The sequence below is a fragment of the Carya illinoinensis genome, chromosome 11, assembly GCF_018687715.1.
Source record: "Carya illinoinensis cultivar Pawnee chromosome 11, C.illinoinensisPawnee_v1, whole genome shotgun sequence".
In the NCBI taxonomy this organism is placed as follows: domain Eukaryota; kingdom Viridiplantae; phylum Streptophyta; class Magnoliopsida; order Fagales; family Juglandaceae; genus Carya; species Carya illinoinensis.
The window spans coordinates 44,756,431-44,780,813 of record NC_056762.1 but is presented as its reverse complement, the minus strand read 5'-3'; the positions used below and the strand labels follow the sequence as shown (position 1 = coordinate 44,780,813).

At 36.4% G+C, this 24,383-nt stretch overlaps 3 protein-coding genes across 3 annotated transcripts; 2 read left to right on the top strand and 1 right to left on the bottom strand.

The window, feature by feature from the left end:
* Positions 1–1,368: 1,368 nt before the first annotated feature.
* Positions 1,369–6,354, bottom strand: LOC122281403 (oligopeptide transporter 1-like). Its single transcript, XM_043092849.1, has 7 exons — positions 5,888–6,354; positions 4,659–5,104; positions 4,409–4,506; positions 3,698–4,270; positions 3,308–3,575; positions 2,924–3,106; positions 1,369–2,839 (listed from the first exon to the last, which is right to left on the bottom strand). The coding sequence occupies exons 1-7, from the start codon at positions 5,964–5,966 to the stop codon at positions 2,219–2,221; spliced, it is 2,268 nt and encodes a 755-aa protein (XP_042948783.1). The 5' UTR covers positions 5,967–6,354; the 3' UTR covers positions 1,369–2,218.
* Positions 6,355–10,163: 3,809 nt separating this feature from the next.
* LOC122281406 (26S rRNA (cytosine-C(5))-methyltransferase NOP2B-like) lies at positions 10,164–16,932 on the top strand. The gene is made up of 18 exons (XM_043092853.1): positions 10,164–10,323; positions 10,811–11,088; positions 11,177–11,355; positions 11,467–11,530; positions 11,658–11,791; positions 11,921–12,004; positions 12,107–12,181; positions 12,272–12,343; positions 12,442–12,515; positions 13,137–13,189; positions 13,988–14,097; positions 14,398–14,466; positions 14,569–14,643; positions 14,954–15,046; positions 15,140–15,219; positions 15,300–15,399; positions 15,946–16,265; positions 16,540–16,932. Exons 2-18 carry the CDS (start codon positions 10,836–10,838, stop codon positions 16,625–16,627), a joined length of 1,923 nt encoding a protein of 640 aa, XP_042948787.1. The 5' UTR covers positions 10,164–10,323; positions 10,811–10,835; the 3' UTR covers positions 16,628–16,932.
* A 1,041-nt stretch (positions 16,933–17,973) lies between these two features.
* Positions 17,974–22,832, top strand: LOC122281409 (DNA-directed RNA polymerases I and III subunit RPAC1). The gene is made up of 9 exons (XM_043092860.1): positions 17,974–18,399; positions 18,743–18,928; positions 19,559–19,685; positions 19,785–19,865; positions 19,983–20,188; positions 21,421–21,516; positions 21,606–21,699; positions 21,883–22,002; positions 22,464–22,832. The coding sequence occupies exons 1-9, from the start codon at positions 18,196–18,198 to the stop codon at positions 22,565–22,567; spliced, it is 1,218 nt and encodes a 405-aa protein (XP_042948794.1). The 5' UTR covers positions 17,974–18,195; the 3' UTR covers positions 22,568–22,832.
* Positions 22,833–24,383: the final 1,551 nt, after the last annotated feature.

The window sequence follows — 24,383 nt, the reverse complement described above, 5'->3', positions numbered from 1 at the left end:
TTATACGGCTTGGTCAATACAGGTACACTGTACTGTCAATGTTACAGGCTGTAAACAACATAGCATACCTAAAATAGAGATTCTCCATCATAATTTGCGCTAACAATGCTATTCTTAAGCCTGAAATTTGCATTCCTGGTTTAAAGAAACCCGGCCAGCTAGAATCTTTTCTTTTTCTGACAGTATTTGCTGTATTTCCCCAAAATACGACCCCAATAAGGACACTACATTGGGGCCAACTCTGGATGGAAAGATGTCCGTATTCTTCAGTTTCTAATTTCAATATTTATCATTTTCTTACTTAACGTTTTCAACATTAAATTTATGTTTGGTAGTTATTTGAACGTAATGCTTGAAATTTAATGAGATATAGAATCTAAAAGATAGTGTATAAATCCATACACAGAAAGGCAAAAATCTTTCTGCCTTTTAAAAATGATAAATGATATTTGCAATCGTGGTTATATAAGTACCGCGCAGTCTTTTTTAAAAAAATAAATTAATACAAGACCCACATAAAAAAAAAATGAACTTTTTAATTGTGGACCCTACTATTTTTCAAAACGATTGCACGGCGTTTACACACTCTACGACTGTATGTAGTATTACTCTTTAAAAATATTCTTGTACACCTATATTTGAAAGAGAGTTAGTCTACATAATTTGGAGACTACTCATGCAAGCTTATGCAATAATGTTTAAAAAAAAATGAAAATTACAATAATATCTTTTTGAAAATGATATTTTTTCTCTTTTTACCCTCATTTTTTATTTGCAGTCCTGAGTGGGGGAATACGCATTGATAAATGAGGGTAAAAGGAGAAAAAATAACATTTTCAAAAAGATATTATTGTAATTTTCATTTTTTTTAAATATCATTTTCAAAAACATTTTTTGAAGACTGTATGTAGACTACCTCATTTGAAAGCGTGCTAGATTCGTAAAGGCTCATTCACATGTTCAGATTCTTCATGCATGAAAGATGCAACGAAATGATGCATATAAATAGTTTCATTCAGGTTCTTCATGCATGAAAGATGCAACGAAATGATGCATATAAATAGTTTCCTTCTTTTATCTTCTTCTTCTAATATAGATAATTCTAGCTGGCCTGGCCAGGTTTCTTTGAACCAGCCAATATTTGCTAGTTATATATATATATATATATATATATATATATGATCTTATATATTATCATTATGTGCATATATACATTGTTTTTGACTTGTGAATTGGTTATGGTTTCCGAGTATAGTGATGAATTTGATTTCTGTCCGAACTCTAATTTAAAGTGAGAAAGATAGACAAATAAAGTATTATTGTCCTCGTGACTATCTCGGACGCCATTCAGTTCACAAGAATTCAAGAGGAGAGAACTGAAAAATCAGTTATGTGGATAAATCCTCAAAAGGAGGTAGATACTAGAAAGGAAGATGATGATAGGCTAAAGAGCGATTAAAATGGCATGCTAACTCAATGCTTGTTCATGCTTCTATACAACAAGGAAGGAGAAAATATATTATTAAATGGATGATTCTGTGAAGAATGGAACAGTCTTAGACTCTCCCAATAGCATGCAGCACTGATCATGTATAGAGTAGCCTTGGTTCCGGGTGAATATATATATAATAGTGTTGGTACGTTGTGATGGATGATGTACTTGAGGTATCCAATGAAGGGGCTCCCCACCTCCCACCTTTCTATACTTGCACCTTTTTTGTGACAATTCTCAAAGTAGATACTCAAATCATGTTGAAAAATATCTTTGACTCTGATCTCCATCCAACTATGAGAGATAAGATGTGAAGACCCAAATTACAGTAGAAAAAATTGCCGGAGTCTTTAAAAGAACAAAAACCAAAAAATGGTTTTGTAGGCAAAGCAGTTTGTTGTGTCACACTTGGAAGCAGTTGGACTTTGTTAGTGAATATTTTTCTCTTCTTTACACAATCACTCAACCAAAGATCAGAGATACGTTCCATTTCGCTGTCTAGACTCTACCACGCTCTTTAAATTTGATCTTATGATACAGCGAAAGCCTTAGTATTCACTCACATTACTGCACACATACATTCACTCACCCCCATCATCTACACTACCCGTCCGGCCAACTTCCCCTTTCTTTTGGTTTATTTTTTCTCGCCATTACCACACTCCAAACCCCGAGCCACCTTTACGTCCCGTTTTTCATCTCCACACCTGCATTTCCTAAGGGATCTCAGAAAACTGGGCACCCCTTAACCACAACCCCAGGTGCTGTAGGACACGCAGCCAATGGACAGTGGTCACCGCTTTCCAGACCCCACCATTGTGGACCATTTATATCCCTGGCTTGAAGGGCGAAGAAAACGACAACTCCCATAAAGGCAACCCCAGCATCTAAACCCGCAGATAAGATGTAATTATGTCTAGCCCACCATCCCTTGAACTTTCTGTAAACATAGAAGTTGAAGAATAATCCAACAGCTCCCCATGACCAATAGTTCACTGCTCTAGCTGGTGGCATTGCCCCTGTGCCGTTAATCACGATAGGCATATTTATGAGCGTCAACCACTTATGCTCGGGGAAATAACGACAAAGCAGCCAGACAGGAAAAGGGGCTAGAAAGCCGACGAGGAAGAACCAGTTCATCCCTGGGTAGATACCCTCTTTTGTAAACATTCTCAGCGGGCCTATGACTCCCCATATAATGGAAGCATTGTAGAAAACATCATCCCCAGGGCATGTCCATGGACTGCCCTCTGGCAACTTTGATATGTCACAGATGTGATCAACATTTGTGAGAAGCATCCATGCCGTGCCGAAGTACGCACTTGAAGCAACTAAAGTTCCAGCTAACTAAGAATACAAAGTAAGTGAAAAATATTAGTCATCTATACAAACATGTGAACAGAAAAAAGTTTGCTGTTTTAAATTGCCTACCTGTACAATAAACATAGATTTTGGAGGGACCTTCATGTAGTGACCTAGTTTGAAGTCATTAAGAAAGCTGATTGCTTGTGCCATGCTAATATAGCCATAGGTCTTGAAAGCCACATTTGCAAGAGGCTTCCCAGGATAAATATACCCGATGACCAACTCTGTAATCACGTTTAACCCTACTTGCTGCAATTAACATCAACACAGTTTATTGAGAAATGCAGTGTGAACAAAAATGCAGAACATAATGAAAAACGTTATTAATCCTCCTTTTTTTTTTTTCGTTTTTTGGTGTGTGTTAGATGAGGTGTTGTGAGCAAGCATTATAAAAGCATGTTTCGTGTCCTTTTTCATCCACCGAACACAATTGTCTAGGTCTGATCATACTTGGTTTGTTGTGGCTTTAATTATTCCAACGGGCAAGGTGAAAATAAACGCAATCCCACAAGCCAGTAGAAGTCCCCACCACGGAAGTTGGAGCTGTTTGTCAAAACCTTCACAAGCATACAAGGAAAGAGCCATCGTTGGAATTAAGACGGCAATAAACCACCATTGTGGAACGGTTTCATAATTCTTCTTCATCAGCCTTGAATGTACATCCGAGAATTTTTCTGACGCTGCAGCGGTAGTCCTTTCCCACATTTGCCAAATTGTTCTGCTCCATTTTTTTTGCCGAAACAGAGCAAGCAAAGAAAAGAATGAAAAAGGTTTTTAACTCAAAAGCACAATATCGCAGTATAGTAGAGCAGAAGTCGTAAATGATTTTCAGAAGCCTACCGTCCATGGAAGAGGGCAACATGTGTGATAGTAGCTGCTAGAGTTGCAAAGCTCAACCCGTAGGTGAAAGTGAAGAAGACACTAAGATAAAGTTTGCTGTAACTGTTGTAACTTGTATAATCAATGTCGAAAGTCTTGGGATTCAGAACTCTGGATATGTTGTAAATTTGACCAGTATTGTCGAAAGTGTGCGGGGAAAAGATTGGAAACTTCTTAGAATCGTATAGGTTACTCCAATAAGCAGCCGGGTAAATGACATAGATAATCAAGACGAATCCCACCAGAGTATTGACGATGGCAAACCCGGGTGTGGCTAAAGGGCTATTCAAGAAACTAGCTACAGTAGACCAGTCAAGGCCAAATGAACCTAGTCCAAGGCCGTGGATGCCTCCACCAATCTGTTGGGCAGTGATGGAGTCCTTCCAAATCCAACACACGAAGGAGAGAGCTGATATTGAGGGGAAAAGATAGCTCGGGACGAGGTAGTAAGCAAAGCTCGATACAAACACCAGGAAGAAGTATTGCAATCTTGTATGTCCTCCCTTGGGTCTCTTTTCCTTTTCATGGAATGCCCTGCATCTCGTATATTAGTTGTTTCAATACGTGGGGGTAAGGGTCATTATCCCTAACCCCAAGTTCCCTGCTGAAAGTAATATTTTTTTATAATTTTTTAATCAAACAAAGGTATTTTCTAAATAGAAAATGTTGCACCTGAAAAGAGAGACCTGGACTAGATTTGCAGGCCACCACATATAAGGCGAGTCAACAAGGTATTTTCTGAACATTCCAGCCCATCCGTACCCAAGCATCTAAAAATTTCATAATACATGCAAAACAGGGAGGTACAAGTAAAATATTACTAGGAACAATGCATATTAAACATTGATATCCGCCATGTGAAAAGCAAGCATGATAATATTGCCACGGTAACATTGAAACCAAGGGAAGAACCCGAATATACCTGAGTAGTCACTGCCAATAGAAAGGCTGCTGCTGTAGATATCTCCCTGCGGTAGAATGCCTTGAGGCTAGTTAAAATATGAACTGCATACACTCCACCCGATCCAGCACTGGCAAAGATGGTGATCAGAACGTGTTCCTTCTGAGTGAATGGCCCTGGATTCAGTGAGAAGGACCACTTTGTAAGTGGGACGCGAATTGGCGTTGATGGAAGCCATGCAGCCATCAGCCTTCCTACTGGGAGCACAAGAATTTGCGCTGAGACTGAAGTAACTTGTAGCTGATTTTGGCGGTACCCGAAGAATTGGTTCACAAAGGCAAGGAGGGCACATGATATCAGCCCAAGAACCCATGTTCGAAATGTTAAGGCCGGCTGTGTTGGGTCATCAGTGGGAGGAACAGTCAGCCTAACTTGCTCGATTGGGCTATCATTGACTTCTTCCTCACCTGCTTGTGCAGAAGAATGAAAAAAGTTTAAGAAATCATTCAGTCACCTTAAAAAAAAAAAAAAAAAAAAAAAAAAAAACTTATTTCTTCATTGTTAAGCTGAATAGAAAAAAATTACAATTATGGGTTCTTTTTAGCATATGAAGAAACGTACCATGGTATCCCATTATCATGGATCTAACCAATGTTTTGCAGCAACTCCAATCATATTTCACACACAGCTAGTATTGTCATCATTCTCATTTAATTTCTCTTTCAGTTTTCAAAGGAAAGACTCGACATGATCTCTATGCAATTATAACCAGATTAGAGATGAATTAACCATACAATTCTTATCAATTACTGAAAATTCTGCAGTATCTTTGTGAAGTCCTAATCAGCAGAATGTCGTTTACATTGTCCAGTACTATGCTAGCTTACCAGACAGCTGGCCCTCATTTTCTGCAATTAAGAAAGTATAATCTAGTCTCTCTATATATCTACCCTTGTAACTAAATAGATTCATTAGAAAACACGGAGTAGATCATCACAACCGTTTGACAAATGTAAATTCATCAATTATCAGCCAGACATGTCTGTAACCATGTCATGTAATGAGTTGATTTCCTCAACATAAAGGAACATTCGTCAATTAATCACACCAAAGAATCCGAGGAACGATGAAACCAAGGTTAAAGTGACCATGGCCTTCTATTTTCCCACACAGAGAGAGAGAGAGAGAGAGAGAGAGAGAGAGAGAGAGAGAGAGAGAGAGAGAGAGAGAGAGAGAGAGAGAGAGCTTACCTGCTAGCTCAATATTGGGTTCATGATTCTGGGGAAACTTTGCTTGAGGTAGTATTCCGTTTTCAGCGGAACCATTCATGGCTTCTTCTCCCTCTCTTGGACACAGAATGCCAAATCCCTGGACCTATGCCTTCTACAACCTCACCTTACTTAACCGTCCTATTCTTTTTTTAAGGCCCTTCACTTCTGTGGGAAAATTCTTCTTGTGTGATGCTCGGAGTCAATGTCCGACTGTAACCAACCGCATTCGAACATAATATAGAACTCATCGACGTCTACGTAAAGAAAGCAATTGATTTGCATTTCTGGTTCAAAAAAAAAAAAAAAACTAGAACTTGGCTGTATTAGATATTCTTCATCGAAACTCACGTGGGGGAAAGCGATTAATTTGAATCTTTGGTTCCAAGAAAACTAGAATGTGGCCGTACGTATTCTATGATCATAAACAATGGAAACTATATATACTTATATATATATTTTATAGAGGAGCATCTTTATTTTATTTTATTTTATTTTTGCCATGTATCTTTTCATGAGTCTGAATATACGTTCTGGCACTATATGAATATAATCTTGCGTACATTTCAATAATATTGTATATATATCTTCATGCTTAATAAACCTCCAAACTGCCCCAAAACATATAGAAAGAAGGGAGTAATTAATATGGGGGCCTTCTACATAAACAAGTGTTGCCTGCGGATGTGGTTTGTTTGACTCTGAATTAGAGGGATTGGATCGGTTAGATGGTTTACAGCTAATTGAGATTATAAATGGAGAGACTGTTGGTGCTTGAATTTGAGGGCCTGTGAAGTGGTTATGACTTCTGACTTTCATGTTGATTAAAGTGGAGTTGCTGCCCCTTTCGTCAAACTCCCATCACTGCTAGAGATGTGACCCTGTCTTCTTCACACTGGAGATAATTTCTCGCACATGAGATTAGGGATGCTCAATAATTTAGAAATTTTCTCGGACAGAATCATAAAACCTACCGTGAACGTATAGAATCATACACTATTTATGACGCACGATAATAATGAATTAAAATAATATGGAAATAACAGGAATATGATTATATCCTTAAAATTAATAAATTAAATTTTAAAAGTTAACAAAATAGAGTTGACTAAATCATCAACGAAGGAACTCGTATATGAACAATCCATGCTTGAGTCAACTGTTGGGATTTCCCCACACACACGTGTATATATATGTATTGTATTTCCATATGCTGCATATATATTGCCACATAGTGTATTCGTATTTCAAAAAAATAAAATCATCTATGACTCCTTAGACGTAGATGATTTGTTGAATCACATAAATATTGTGTTCGTATGTGATTGATTTCATTTTTACCTACTTTTTCTTCTTATAGTTCCCAACATCAATCTTATAGCATGGCCTGACTTCATGTATAAGTGTTCTTATGGTCTTATTTTATATGGGTAAATATTAAATTTGCTTCTCTATGTGATTAAATTTGAGTTAATTATCTTGTAATTAATGTGATTGTTAAGATATGTTCTTTGATTTTCTTTAGAGTCTTGAAAATATTCATTTTCACCGTAGTTGAAATTTATTTGGGAGGACAGTTTTCTGTGTCATGGGATGGGAACTTAGCTCAAATTTAGGGAGTTTGGTTGTCAATGGCTAGTTGTTTCCGATCTGTCAAGCTTTTATCATTGCCGGAGAAATGAGAGTGGAGAGGAAATGGGGCATTAATGATACAATGGTTTTCACAATTTTCGATCTTTGCCCTTATTGGTGAAGATCATGATTGTGATAGGATATGATGACAATCATTTTTTTTTCTCTCCTTTTTGGTAACGTACCGTTCTGGTGAAGACTATGATGAAAATGGCCTCATCCTCCTTCAAATATTTATTTTCTCTTTCGAGGAAAAACTTTCAATATCGATCCTTGGGGATGATTTGAATTTCACAGCAAGGGCCACATATATATGGGAAATAATCGTGGTAATCATGAAGATTTTACGCAAAACAGTGGAGATTTTGATGATTTTGTACGATGATTTTGGAATGGGACCAAAATATATACATTTCTCCAACCCAAAATGATATGTGGCCAAAACTTCAACAAGCATGGATATGATTTCATTCATTCTTTTTCACCATGCATGATATCTGCTTTCCAACATATATCAACCAAAAACCATCTCACAATCTCAATCCTTGGCAGGAAATTAATGGGTCGATCCAAGGCTTTTGGAAAATTAAGTTAATGTTTGATTCTTTTGTGCCATTCAAATGCTAACTTTCCCAACACAGGATTAACCAAGATTTCCATCTGGGCTCTCTCTCTGTGGACAAAATTAAATAATTACGAAAATAGGGTCCACTGGAGACAGGTAGGTGTTTCCAAGGTGTAGTTATCATTGGAGAAAGAGAAGGTTAGAGAAGCATTTGCTGTGTTTACATTGTATGCTTAGATCAGCTTGTTACTTGGAGAAGAATATTGGTTTTTCAGCAAGCAGTGATCTTGAATGTATACATGAGTGCAATGAACCCAAACAAGCTTAGTGGGGGCGGGGTTGTTCTCGAGTGAAGATATACTATTCCTGTTCTGGAGCTTAAATTCACTTGCCATATTGATTTGGATGTTGTGTTAAGAACAAAAATGAAAAATCATATAGGAATTTAATAATTTCAAATCTTTTTTCTTGTCCAGTCTATTTTGTTGGTGTACCAGAGACGGAGACAGGAGCCTTTGAGAAGAAGACAGGGCTTTGTGAACAAATACTAGTAATCATCAACACAATATAGTCTTATGTTTAATCTTGTGTAGCCGTAGGGGCATGTCCTTATTAAGCTTTATAGGTTAATTGAAAGAAAAATTCTGTTTTCAAACCGATATATAATATAGAACACATATAATAAAATACTTATCTGATATAATTTGATCTCGAAGATAAATTTTAAAATTTAAATTTTATAAATCAAATTTTATTATTTAAATGATACAAATGATGTGCTCTACACTAACTTGATAATAGAATAAAGATTGTGGTGGGAAATATATCTTATAGTTTTAAGGCTTATATCTTATAACTTAAATAATAAGCTCTATATTTCAAAAATTATTTACTGTTTGATAAACATGTATCTAAATACTTTTAAAGTTAGTTACATTAATTTTTTTTTTAAATATACAGTTATCTGCATAAAATTTTTCGATAAAAGTTTCAATTTGGTATTTTTTTTTTAAAAAAAAGTAGATAGATTTTCAGGTTTTTTTGGTGATTAAAACACTTTTTATAAATTTACTAAACATGTCATTTTTTCTTTAAAAGAACTTTTAAATAGTTAAAAACATTTTTTAAACTTTCAAACTCAATTTCAATCAGACACTTAAGGGCCTGTTTGGAATTGTGGTAAGAGGTCTAAAAAGTGCAGTAGAATGGTATAAAGTGCTTATATGACAAAATTTATCAGTTTGGTAGTTTTACATTAAAGTACTTCTAAACCAAGAAAAAGTAGAAAACTACTTTTCAACAAAAGCATTAAAGTGATGCTTTTTATCAGAACCACTTCAGAAAAAGTAATCTCTATTTTACCGTATTATGTACGTTATGAAATGACCTTCATCATTTTAACACAAATGACAACTTTGCCAATCTATATTTTTTATTATTTCCATATAATCTACTCAAGACTTTACTCATCAATATTTTTTACTTTTCTCCTATCACTTATACATCGTTGAGGAAATTTTTTTTTTCATTATAATTATTGAAAAATCTATTAGACTATTTTTGTTATTATTTTATTATAATATTTTATTTTTATCAAGTATATGCCATTTTATGTCAAAAAGTTCTTTTTAAATTTGTTTCTAAATAAATTAGTATGTTTAAAAGTACTATATACATGCAGATCCTAAATAATAAATAACTTTTTTATAATAAAACTTATTACGTTAAAACTCTAAATTATAAATTTTAAATTAAATATAATATTTTCTACCATAACTTCAAACATGCACTAACTCTGTCTGAAAACTCTAGATGAGTTGAAAGTTGAAACTTTGGATGTAAATCTTACTTTCTTGTAGAAAAAAAAAAAAAAAAAAAAGGAAAAAAAATGATAATGCGTTGTTTGGATTTGTACAAGAGCCTTTCATATCCCTGAATTAGGTTAAGGATCAGCACATTTATTGGAAGGGTACTCTGAGCGGCTGAGCCCACTCCAAGTGTAGCCCATTATACTATTTGGATCCATAAAGAACTCAAGCAGAGCCCAATCCAATCAGCACAACCCCAAAAAATAATAGCAGCCCTTCAAAATTTGATTCTCCTCTCTTTTTCTCTCTTTATCATAAACCCTAAACCCCAGCCGAAGAGCTAGCACGACGAAGACGAGGACGACTAAAACCCGATACCCTAGCCTCTCTCTCTCGCTGTGAAATAAAACCAGGTAAGCTACTGGAGCTTTGGCCTAAATCCCTTTTAACAGGAATGCATTCAGTCACGACTTGTTTGGTCGAGCTTGGCATTTGATTTGTGCGTTAAAATTGAAACTTTGCGTTGGATATTTGATACTTTTTATATCTCAGAATCTATCATTTCTTGAAGTTCACAATTTCCGCTCTCGTGTGTTTGTGTGCTTGATGCGGTACTAGTTATGAGTTTATTTAAATTTGGGGGTCACAGAAAGAAAGAGCACTCTAGCCCCGAGCCTGATAATTTTTTCTCAAGCCAAGCTGGAGTGAAGCTTGGGCACGAATGAACGATATTTGTCTTGGCTCGGCTCATTTTGTTCCAATTTAACTAACTCAGTGGACAATATAATCCTGTCGAATTCGTTTTTGATCGGTTAATGCATATTTTCCATTTGTACATTGTATATTAGTCTTTGTATTGTTCTTTTTCATTGAGCCTTACGTTTAGGACTGTGTTTGCAGCTCATCCTCTGTTTCCACAGCTATAATGGCCGGTAATAAGAAAAAGGGTGCTAAGTCACAAAAGTCCCCGTCTAAAAAGAAGCAAAAGAGTGAGCTTTTTACTGCTAAGCACTCAAAGGAAGATCAATTTTCCGAGCATTCTGATAGTCTGGACGAAGAAGTAGAGGAACATGAGGTGTTTGACGGAGATGAGCAGGATTTTGGTTTGGGTTCAGACATCTCTTCTGATGGGGATGATCCATTAGCTGATGATTTCCTCCAAGGAAGTGATGATGAAGGTATTCTGTTTCTCAATCATTAAGCCTTAATTTTTTATTTTCATTTTTTTTATTTGATCATTGATGTTATTTTATTGTATTGGCACAGAGAAGGATTTGGGCTCGGACTTGGGCTCAGACTTGGGTTCGGATTCAGATGAATCTGATATTGAGGAGAAGTCCAGAGCTATTGATGCTGAAAGGGATAGGGCAGAAAAAGAAGCAGTGGAGGAAATGCAGCTCAACATTAAAGAGGAATCTGACGAGTTCAGATTGCCAACCAAGGAGGTTGATTATTGTTTCCATTTTATGCATTGTATTTTAATTACTTGACTTTTGAATTTCATAGAAGTTTGTCTTTTTCGGCTTATGATCTATTTAGTTTTTATGATAACTTAGGAGCTTGAAGTAGAGGCACATCGCCCCCCGGATCTTTCAAATCTCCAAAGGCGGATAAAAGAGAGTGAGTAATATTTTTTTATTTCTGCTTTTACTATTGTCAAGGTTCATTTACTATTGATTACGTTGCTTATAGATAAACTTATCTGCCTTTTTCCCCCTTCAAATTTAATTTTACTATTTATCTTCAGTTGTTCGAGTGCTTTCAAACTTTAAGGCCTTGAGGCAAGAGGGGACAACAAGGAAGGATTACATCGAGCAGTTTAAGAAGGATTTAAGTTCATATTATGGCTACAATGATTTCCTAATTGGGGCTTTAGTGGAGGTGGGGAATCTTCTCTCTCTCTCTCTCTCTCTCAAGGTTCTCATCTCTCATAGAGAAAAAAGGAAAAAAGAAAAATAAGTCATTTGAGTTGTTTCTGGGATGTCTTTATAACTGTGTTTTTTGTTGCAGATGTTTCCAGTCGTTGAACTTATGGAAATTATTGAAGCCTTTGAGAAGCCTCGACCCATATGTTTGCGAACTAACACTTTAAAGGTGATATGACAGTTGTATGCTGCTAGGCTGATGTGTGACCTGTTTTACATTTTTCTACTCAATATCTTACTTCCTCTAGAACATTATTTTGACTCTACTTAGACACGGAGGCGGGATTTGGCAGATGTTTTGATAAACAGAGGAGTAAACCTAGATCCCTTAAGCAAGTGGTCAAAAGTAAGTAGTACTTTATACCTTTGTTTTTCCAATTCTCCCATTCATTCTTTATATGTGACAGTGGAAGACAAAATTATGTTACACTTGCAGGTTGGACTGGTTGTATACGATTCACAAGTGCCCATTGGTGCGACTCCTGAATATATGGCTGGTTTCTACATGGTATGCAGTGTCTTTAGTTAGCATTCAACTATGACACCTTATTTCATTTTGTATATTCTATGTGATGTACTTCGGGCTCTCAACTTATTTTTTAACAGCTCCAAAGTGCAAGCTCTTTTTTGCCTGTCATGGCCCTTGCTCCTCAAGAAAAGGAACGAATCGTTGACATGGCGTAAGTTGTACTTGCAAATGAAATGTTTAGCTGTTGTTTTGGTTTTAGTTTCTAGAGGATATGGTACCTTGATTTTGTGGTCAAGCTGTGCAAATCTGTTTGCCTCTTTAAAATGAGTGGGCAAGTTGTAGGTCATCTTAAAAGTTTTTGTGGTGCTAGTGGGGTAGCTACACTTTTGTCATAACATCAGGAAAAAGAGGGTGAAACAGATGCATACTGGTTATGCTGAAACTATTTACTCTGTTTGGGCTCAAATGGAAAGTACTCTAAAATAGGCATTCTGATGGAGGTGTGGAACATATAAGCGTACAACTCTCTCTCGCACACACGCACACACATGAATGCCCACATACACATTTGTATACTAAAATTTAATTTCTGGGACATTCTTTTGATAAGTAGAAAAAGTTTCTCGAATATTCATAATACAATGTTTTCTAATAAAAAAACATGATACCATTAATTTTTTCTCAGTAGCATTTGCTTATTGCATTGCCAACTTGGTTGTATATCTTGGTGGTGTTAAAGTTATTATAATATGGAAATACAAATGCCAGAATGTTTCTGCAACTCTTATGCAAGTACCATTATCATCATAGTCCTCGTTATATCCTATTGCAGGGCTGCACCTGGTGGCAAAACGACTTATATTGCTGCTCTTATGAAAAATAGTGGTATGTGATGAGATTTAATTCGTTTAATTGATTCAGATGTGTGTCTACCTGTATGTTCTTATTTTAGTTGTTCCCCTCTTTACATTTATAGTCATCTTGGTACCAAATATTTAAAAGTCTAAATCTCAGCTGAAAAATCCAATCAAAAAGTTGTAACTGAATTTTCTTCATCCTGCTTCCATTTATTTAATGCACAAAGTAACCAATCTAGTAAACAGATTCCTGTTTGACATTTCTTTCAAGTGTCACCTTTAATGATAGGGAAATATGGTACAAAATATTTAATTGAAGTCCTAAGAATCGCCTTATGTTACTTATCAAAAAAGAAAAGAAAGAATTGCCTTGTGTTTTTTTCTTGGGGCGAGAAGATAATGAGTTTTGTTCATGCCTTTACCTATATTTTATCTTGTGGATGGAATATAGTTATTTATAAACTAATAATTTATACGTCTATGTTAGTGGCATGCTTTACTGGTAAGAGAAAAAAATTTAATGCAAGGCAAATGAGTTGTTAATCTGTTATTTGTTTTAAAAAAGAGAAACACAAACCGTAGCTATCATGATGCTTGTTACTTGGGAAAATGTTAGCTGGTATAGACTACTAAATTCTATGATACTAGTTATTAGAGGGTATACTCTATCATATTTCCTGAGGGGAAAAGATGCATGATACTTTGAAGTTGAGTATCATATAGAAGTCCCATATTTGTATTCCTTAGATTTCTGGAGTTCTGCTTATCAAAAAAGAAAAAAAAAAGAAAGAAAGAAAAACTGGTGTTTTGATACAATTTTCAACAGGAATTCTTTTCGCAAATGAGATGAAGACACCAAGGCTTAAGTCACTCACTGCAAATCTGCATCGCATGGGGGTGACAAACACTGTTGTTTGTAACTACGATGGGAAGGAGGTTTGCTTTTCTGTTTCCTATAGTTCTTGTATAGCCAATAAAAGTCTTCTATGGACTCTTGTATTTATTGAGCATCGTGTCTTGTGTACTTGGACTCTGTCTATTTCTTATTAATACTACCATTTACTTATCAAAGAAAAATTTATTGAGCATTGTGTCTTTTATTTAATTGAGTTTGGACTCCTATTTTGCCAAAGTTGTTAAGTGGGTGCTTGTGGAACAGAAAAGATATTTGGAAAGGACTTGAAATCAACCCATTTATAACATTTTTTCTTTTGTTGTTTCATTCTCCTGTTTCAGCTCCCCAAGGTTTTGGGTGTCAACACGGCAGATAGAGTATTGCTGGATGCCCCTTGTAGTGGGACTGGGGTAAGCAATTGGGGTGATAATGAACTATTTAATCTCCTTGTATGTTTTCGTTTTTCTTTGACTATTTAACAAGATAAAATGTTTTCTACCTTTTTTTCACAGGTTATATCTAAAGATGAGTCAGTTAAAAACTCGAAAAGCTTTGAAGAAATACAGAAATGTGCCCACTTGCAGAAGGTACATTTGTACTTTCTGTGCTTTTTACCTTTGAAGATTAATTTGGGAACTGTTATTAGTTAGAAACAAATAAGTTAAAAGGGAGTAGAAACACAAGGTAATTATGGTATTGCACTTCATGCACTTATTTTTCAGATACTGGAAAGAACTGTGTTTTAACGCTAAAATATGCAAAAAATTTCTGATTGTGCAACATTTTATCTTTCCCAAATAAAGTGTGTTGGAATTATTCAATATGCTTTTCTCCCATTAGGATGATCATTTCAGTTGTTTTAGCATGTTAAACTCTTTTCGAACTGTTTTTTTGTAGCAACTGATACTTGCTGCAATTGACATGGTAGACGCCAATTCAAAAACTGGGGGATACGTTGTTTACTCTACCTGCTCCATAATGGTTGCGGAGGTTTGTTTATAAGGACAACCTTGAATATAGGAAATAACACTTGCCCCCTCCCCTCTTTTCTTTTCTTTCTCATCATCAAGTTGCATCTTGCAGAATGAAGCAGTTGTTGACTATGCACTCAAGAGGAGGAATGTTAAATTGGTGTCTTGTGGGCTTGACTTTGGGCGTCCAGGGTAACAATATTCACTTTGTGAACCACAGCTGCTGCAAACCTTGGGGATTTCTGAATCTAATTATGCTTTCTATCTACCAGCTTTATTCGCTTTAGGGAACAACGCTTACACCCATCTTTGGAAAAGACAAGGCGTTTCTATCCTCATGTTCACAATATGGATGGTTTTTTTGTGGCAAAGGTAGGTATTGATCTTAGAAATGCTGCATTTTTAGCGAACACTTTCTTTCTTGGCTAAGGTTGTGTGTGGGTGGGTGGGTAGGTGAAATGGGCGGGGAGGTTTGGAGGAGCCACACCTTTGATTAAGCAAAATTCAAATGCTTCTGCCCATACCATGTGCGCCTAAATTGATCGCACCTGGACCCTGGTGAATGGAAATGTATTTTTCAAACTAAGCACCTCAGAATGCTCAAACCTTGTAGTTTCTCAGTTATGTTGGTATCTAAATCCAAAACAAAACTCTGGAATGACAGTGTGCACATGAATGGCCTGCAGTTCTATCCTGGGAGTTGGATTTAACGGAAGAGAACTGCATTGTAGTTCCAGACTGGTTCAGGAAGACTCGTTGCTGCCAATGACAACATTGACCAGAATGAGTTTTCTTGAAAAGTCATTCTGTCCAAATTTATTAGTTTGGATCGTACTTTCAGGATATTATATGCCGTGAATGATGTTTAATGCAATGTCGGTAATTTTATCTTATTATTATTTACAAAATTTATTGCAGTTGAAAAAAATAAGCAATTCAAAGCCAGCTGCAGAACCTGATGAACTCTCAGAAATGGTGGAGCAAGTTTCAATGACAAATGAAAATGATGGTGGAAAGAATGCTGAGGAATTGGCTGCTGGAACTACGAAAGAAATTGAGGTTTTGGATAATGGTGTTGTTGAAAATGGCAAAGAAGAATCACGGGCAGCTGCCAACCAGGGAAAGAAAAGGAAATTCCCGTCAAGAGAGGAGAAGGGGAAGAAAACGACATTTCCATCAAGACAGGAGAAGGGGAAGAAAAGGAAATTTCCATCAAGAGAGGAGATCTCAAAAGCAAGGTCAAAACCATCTCCGTGTTTGATCAAACCTCTCTGTTCAATTAAACAATTGCATCTATACATCCATTAGTACATAATTGAGGTTTAAATTAAATCTAACATCTTATAGGACTTATTGAGAAAAAAACTCCCATCTTATAGATGTTGTGAGAGATAGAAATTATGAAATAGCCAATGAGTTCGATTTTTATTCTCACTTTGACCGTGACAATGGGTTTGTTTGTTTGTTTTGTTTTTTTTAATCAAAGTTTAATTTTCTTTCAAACATCTACAGGGAAGAGAAGAGAAGAGCTTTCAGGGAAAAAAAGGTTGCACACCCGAGGAGTGGAGGGGGAGTCACCAGTGGGAGTCATGGTGCTTAATTTACTAATGGTTAAGTTGTGGTACAAGCAGCCACGTAGACTGTTTGCACTGAAGGGGCGTTCATCAGAGAAGCTCATGTTCCCTTTTGTAATGTAATCGCAACAGAACAAGGAAAGGATCTGGCTCAAGAAAAATCTCCTGCTTAGTGCTTGTAAGTCTTTTGAAAAAAAAAAACACCATGCGGTACTCGGGCTATACCAGTCCCAAAAAGTTTTGTTTCTGTAATGTTTGTCAAAGAATCAATCGTGATTGTCAATAACATTATCAGTGTGCTGATATGAAGGTATTTTTTGGTTGTTGCCGACTTCCATGATTGCTTGACACAGGAGGTTTAAAGATATCCTCAAAGATAGGTTGGATCATTGAACAGACGAAAGACGAATTTACTTTCATCATTTAAGACGGCAACAATGTTAATTCAGATTAATGTTAGGCTTGATGGCGGACCAAAGAGCCTACATAAGATTTGTAGCCTATGAGGAAATTGGGCCTTCCATCTGGTTGACATATAATATTTTGTCTTAAAATGGTGTTTAGGATTGGTGGATACTGAGTATGGCTTGCCTATTCGATCCTTAAAGATGAACAAATGTTACCATACCTTAGGTTGTTTTGTCAAACACGGGTTGAGCTTGAGCTTACGGTATATTTGAAAGTTCTTGTCGAAACAGAGTACTTTTAGAGAGGAAGAATTCAATTCATAATATCTGACCATTTAAACATAATGGCGAAGTTAAACTGCAAGTATGCATCGGGCGCCAATTTGTTTTCCCTTTTGTTATACAAAATTAGAAACGTTCAAAGTAGAAGGAAAATTTTTATGAATATTACTTCAGCCAGTTGGGTATTTTTCCCAATTCAAACAACGGAGCAGAGTTTCATCATATCAAACACATAGTACGCAAGATTTGACGAAATAGCTTTCAATCCTGTAATATAATTCAGCTCCATGTTCATATGCATCCTAGAAATTGTTTGCATTCAGTATTCAAATCTTTAGACCTTAAAACCATTTTATCACTTTCACCAATTTTTAGAAATTTTTTTTAATTTTTTTTTTTAAATTTACTGGTGAAAAACCGTCTAAATCTCGTACATTCTCGAATGGGAAATGCTAGTGTGTTTTATAAATTTGTTTTCTCATTTTGACTGCTCATATATTTTAATTTTTTATTTAATATTTAAGAAATTTTTTTATTTAATATTTAAGAAAGTGAATATTAATATATTAGTACATATTTAAAAAAAAAAAATTAGCATGCGGTGGCTCGCTCACCGCTGGCGGCGGACCAGCATTACCCTTCTCAAATTAGTCCGACGAAGTACGGAGTCGGACGCAGACAACTGGTGCCGATAATTTAAAAAAAAAAAAAAAATAGAAAAAAAAACGACTTGTGATAAAGTCGGTGCCCCACATCGCCGCTTCCTTTGTTAAACCCTTTGACAAACCTAAAACCCTAAGTTATTTTATTTTTCGGTTTGTCTCCGTCTTTCCACCCAACCGCAAAACCCTAGCAACGAGTTGCAGTGAGGGAAGGCACAGGTGTAGACAAATCCAATCAAAAGAATGGCCAAGCGAGATGAACGGATGTCCGAAGAAGAGGAAGAAAGTGAAGCAGAGTCGATGTCTGAGTCTGAATCAGGAGGAAGAGGAGAATCACGAGGAGGACTAGATTACATAATGAGTCTTCCAGACGTTCCTATGAAACTTCCACCGCACGTGGAGCTACAGAGAACCCGCGTCTTCTGCAACACTGACGCTCCCAACCATGTATATTATTGTCCCTATTTTTTTTCATAAATAAGTAACCACGTATATTATTATCTCACTCTCACAAACATCTTTTCCCATTTTATTTTACCAAAATCTCATTTTTCACAAATACCCGTTTTTTTTTTTTTTTCAGGGTCTTGTTCCTGTTGTTGTTTTTCTATTTTTCTTTCTGGGTCTTGTTCATGTTGTTGTTTTCTGTTTTCTCGTGTGACATGTGAAATACCCACTTCATTGTACTTCGTGAGTTCTTCCTGAAGTTGTTAATCTCTACCTCTCTAAAAAAAATGTTCTGTTGGTTTTTTTCCTTAGTTCCTTACACATGTGATCTTGGTGAGTGTAGACAGATACTATACAGTATTCTGGTGCTTTTGCGTCCGTGGGAATAGATAATAGTTTCCGACTAGACCATTTTCGCAAGGACTTTAGAGTTGAAGTGATTAGATGCTCGGATGATGACATGGAGTTTGATATGATTGGGATCGATCCAGCAATTGCCAACGCATTTCGGAGAATCCTCATTGCTGAGGTGTGATATTTATGTGTTTTTGTGTACATTCTATCCTATTCTTGCTCGAGAATAAATTTCACCAGATCTTTTTACAATATACTTCATGATTTGGGCATACTATGCGGCACTAATGATAACTAATTATATGTTCTTAATTTATCCGTAGTGTGATTATTATCTCTCTCTCTCCCCAAAAAAAAAAAAATATGAGGATTCCCATTAGTTGCTACAATGTCTCTGTAGATTTGTCCGCTTGTATCCTTCTTGTGTACTTGGCCCATGGCTATTTACTTGCCTTAATAAAACTTCTTGTTACTTATAAAAAAAATGTTCTACCAGTTATAGAGGAGTCTAAGTTCAGACAGTCGACTGCTGCTTGGTTGTCATTGTTGCTAAATGTAAGCCTACCTCCCATTGTGCCACTTTCCGTAGATTCGTCCATTTCTATTGATTTAGATCATGGAAGGGAGGAAAATTCTCTCTCTTTTCTATGGTTCTGTGAACATGCTGATTATAGATGATAGCTTGTACGTAGATGTACTATTTTGCACCTTCTCTTGGAAATGGGATTTATGTGCCTACAAGTATTTGGTTTACAAAGTTGTACTAGTGATAATGCTGAATCCACTTTGGTTGTTATGAATGTAGGTTCCAACGATGGCCATTGAAAAAGTTCTTATTGCAAACAATACGTCAGTAGTCCAAGATGAAGTGCTTGCCCACAGGTTGGGTCTTATTCCGATCAGTGTTGACCCGAGGCTTTTTGAATATGCAGGTTAGCTTAAGATATGCTTACTGGTTGAAATTATTGACAAAACAGAAACTTTGCCACCTACATTTTTTGGGAACTGAGTGCACGTTTCTTTTTCCATAGAAAATAATGCACTGAACGAAAGGAATTCCATTGTTTTTAAACTTCATGTTCGTTGTGAACGGGGTGGGCCGCGTCTTACAGGTATAGTTTTTATGTTGTATGGGTGATATCTTTAACTTCTATTCTCACAATTTAAATTAATTATTTCTTTATTTTTTAATGTTGGTGGTTATATTTGGTGATGATGCAACAATTCAGTAAAAGCAAATGCATTGACGTGGTTACCCAATGGGAGTGAGTTTCCTTTGCAATCAGAAGACCCAAATTCAAATTCCACCTCAAAACCAAAAACCTACACTTCATTTAGCTGTAGCCAAGACTCTCTGCCAGAATTTTCCAGCAATCCAATTGGCTTCAAGGGAAGACTTAATGATATTATTATTTCGAAACTTGCCCCTGGTCAGGTAACCCTCCACCCACTTTCTCTATCTTCCTCTTGTTTGTATTTTTGCCCATTGCTTATAAAGTTGGGTTATCTCTTTTTATTTTATAACATATTCATTGATTTTTTCGTAAGTAAGATGAAAGTGTTATTAAACCGAAAATTGAGGGGAAGTAATGTTAGGAAACATTATCCAAGTTTTATACAACCTTTTATTCGTTGTTAAACCAAGGTCCCAACACAGCTGTTCACCGGGGTTTCAGTTGCTGGCTCCCGTCATCAGGTCACCTAGGGTGTTACCCCAAACGGAACTAACATATTCATTGATATGACCATTTAATTGGAAATTTCTTCTTTTTTAAGTTCAGGCTGTGATATTAGTAACTTCAGCAAGTGATTCCTGTTATTGATTCAGAAAATCCCAACCAATATTATTTATACTTGATGATTTTGAATGAACTATTATTTGCCATTGAATAAAGTACATACCTGAAATTACTCTCTTTCGAGTAAATTGGTTGTGGGTGTCACTTATGAGGTGTAGGGCCTGCAATTAATCATGGGATTGCAGAGAGTGGGTAACTGAGAGGGGAAACCAACAGGCACAATGTAGGGATCATATTATAGAAAGGTGAAATCAGCCTCAGCATATTGGGAGCAAATGAGGTCTTGATGATTTCCATGAAGATTGAAGGACATCGCTTTGCTGCTTGTTGCTCACAGAAAACATTCAAATTCTTCCTTCAAGGGAGAACTGGAAGGATTTAGGACCCAAGTACCTTTTGCGGACACTGCGTATTGTTCAAATTTGCCTATAAATAAAAACATTATACCTACAACTATGAGTAAAACCCATTGCTTGAGTGACATAGACTGCCTACATAGGAGTCAATCTGGATGATATTTACAGCCCTTTTCTTTTGGTTGCATTCCTGACAACTGCACGAGGCTTTTTTTTGGATGCACTATCTTTGACTGCTGGTCTTAACAACTTTGGGGGTAAAAAAAATACCACCTTGGGTGAAAATGCTTATGTTTATTGATTCTTATTGCAGAGATTGTATCTGATTATTAGGCTTATTGATAAACTGGGAATCTGCTAATGTTGGTGGGCAGAATGTTATTGAAACCACCACCAAGTATATTTGAATGTTTCGGGCTTGTGCACCCCCGGGATTAGTCGGGATGCTGTTCCTGGACACCGGGTGCCAATAAAAAAAAAAAAATTATATTTGAATGTTTCATCTTTTGTAGGAAATTGAACTTGAAGCACATGCTGTTAAAGGCATTGGTAAAACACATGCAAAGTGGTCACCAGTGGCCACTGCTTGGTATAGGATGCTTCCTGAGGTATGATGTGCTATTTTTTAGGTTGCATTTATACACTAAAAATGTTTTTGAAGACAAGAAGATTTGTAAAAGTAGTATAATGTGATCAGGTTGTACTGCTGGAAGAGATTGAAGATGAATTGGCTGAAAATCTTAAAAGTAAATGCCCAGTTGGAGTATTCGACATTGAAGATATTGGCAATGGTGAAGTGTTATTTTCTTTGACATTTATTGTCTAGGTGCTTGAGATTGCGCAAGCTAATTACAGGGGATTTTGTCTTGCTCTGATGGGGGCATAGTGTTGTCATAAAGCTATGCCTGCAATCACAGCTTCCTACTTCTTTGAGAGGACTTGCTTTCCTAATTAATGATATGTCTGTTGAGCAGGTAAAAAAAGGTTAAATGTGGCCCGACCGCGAGCTTGCACATTGTGTAGAGAATGCATCAGAGAAGGGGAAGAATGGGAGAAGCGTGTTTCGTTACGACGTGTTAAGGATCATTTCATATGTAAGTAATGCAGTTTGCATGCATTAATTAGAAACAGGAAGGAAGTTTTGCGTTTGACCTTCGGGTTAATCGGAATCTTGGGCCCCATATCTATGGGCTAAAGGGGTGGATCAGTTTTCCTTGGGCGGTGGGGGGTAGGGGGACACAATTGCAAGGCACTAATGACAAAAGCTAAATATAGCATTTCTCAGGACATTTAATAGTAAACCTATTTGGTCCATGGTGGCTGTAATTATATAAAGAACATAGAAGGAAAGTGATAAATATGTGAGTTACAGCTGATATTGAAACAGAAAACGATGACAACAGTAATCATGGAGTCACTGAAACTGTGAGGATTCCTCACCTTCGACTTCTAACCCCTTTGCAGTTTCAGTTTTGTGTTGAAATTTATTCCAACATGTTATTATGCCCTTATTTTGAGATCAGTTCTAAATTTTGTGTTTGCTTTTACTCTACAGTCACGATTGAATCAACTGGAGCATTACCTCCTGAGGTACTATTTACCGAAGCTGTGAAGATTTTGGAAAGCAAGTGTGAACGTGTGATTTCTGAGCTCTCTTGATGCTTTGTTCTCGGGATAATTAATGCAGAATGGGGTAGAAAGGGCACAGATGGTCAAGTAAATTATTTATGTGATTAAGGATGTTTGATATACTCACATCATAATATAAGAGGCAAATGTTCTTATCATTTAATCCACTTTGAGAGGTGCTGATTTACTTGAATGTTTGATAGAAATATCCTGTTACTGTAACGAACACACAATTTCAGGTGTGGTAATGGGCTTCCCGATTTCAGAATATGCACCAATTCTGATTTACTTGGTTTGTAGCTGTTGTTTTATTCACCAAAGTTCGTCCAAATCCGCTCTATCTAGACCTATTGGGAGGTAATCATTTCCTTGTTTTAGAAATGACCTATGAAGTCCACCCCTTACAGAGAGTAATAACACATCTTTTGGAGTTTCTTTCCTAATGTCTAGAAAAGTCACCGAAGCCTGTGATCCACTGGAATAGTTATTAAATGTCGACGTGGATATGCTATATTTGGATCTATCTTGTGTGGCATCTTCCTACTTACAAATATATTAGGAAAATATCTAAAACTATGCAAAGATTTAGGCACCTTGGACCACTGTTGCACTGAGTCCGACCTGGAGAGTTTCAGCTGCTCGAGAATAAAAAAGAAATATATATTGGAATGGTTTGCAGGACACTGTAATGATCAGTCTTAAACAAAAACATTACAGGCGTATAGTGCTTGATGAAAAAGATTCCCTAACGTGCATATATAATTCTTGATTGATAAAAGAATTATTTCTCTTTTTTCTTTTTTCTTTTTTTTTTAATATTTTTTCGTCATTGCACAGATTCATGTATCAAATCTGAGATGGGTTTTGTCAACTGGATCTCATGTGGACATTAATGTCTGTCTTGCATACGACCAAGGGGCTAAACCTGGCCATTAGGAATAAAGGAATCCTGTTTCTCTGGCAGCTCCCCAGCCCTATTAAGCAAACAAATCATAAGTAGGCTCTTGTTTTGTTTTTATCTTGTACCATAAAATAAATTTATAAGCCGCCTCTTTCTTTCCCAAAATAAAATTAGAAGAACTAGAGTCTTCAAGTAGCTTTTTTACAGTACCTGTATCCATGGATATTGATGTTATAATTTGAGTCATAAAGGCATCATGTATCACATAAAAGCTACCAATTTTACCATAAAATCCCATCAAAACTTTAGAGCTTGAATGGCCAATTTGCAACCAAGGTCTAAAGTGTGCCAGGTTTAAGCTAGCTGCCCAATCACTTTATCCTTTGATGGTTTATTTGCTCTTAAACAAAGCTGAAAGGGCCGAAGTGGTGTGGTGGTTTGCGTTCTGCCGTTCCATTACTCAGGTCAAATGGGTCAATCGAGGAACTAAATATTTTAATTTTGCTCACACCAAGTTCATGAACAAGCATTATCTAAATCAACTCGGTCACTGTTTTCAATGTGATTTATCTTAATGAAACCAAGTTTCAGCCCAAGTTCCGGAACTTTTGCTAATGCTTATGCAAAAGTTACTCTTAATCCCATCTATCAACTACCATCAACTCCTCCGATTTTTTGTTTAAAAAAAAAAATGGAATGGGAAAATACCAATGGCAATGGAGATTAGCGATGGCATTTTCAGATTCAGGTCTTCCGGAAAATTGCAGCCTAAGATTTGCATGCTATTTATGATTAATGTGCCAAGATGTTGTCGCCATGCGTTTTTCAACATACTTGATTGGTAGTTCTTAATTTAGAATTGCCAGCAGATATTATCACTACGAAATATCTGAAAAAATGTCTCTGCCTTTTTCTTGTCCAGGTAAGCAAGCAATTTTGTTTCCC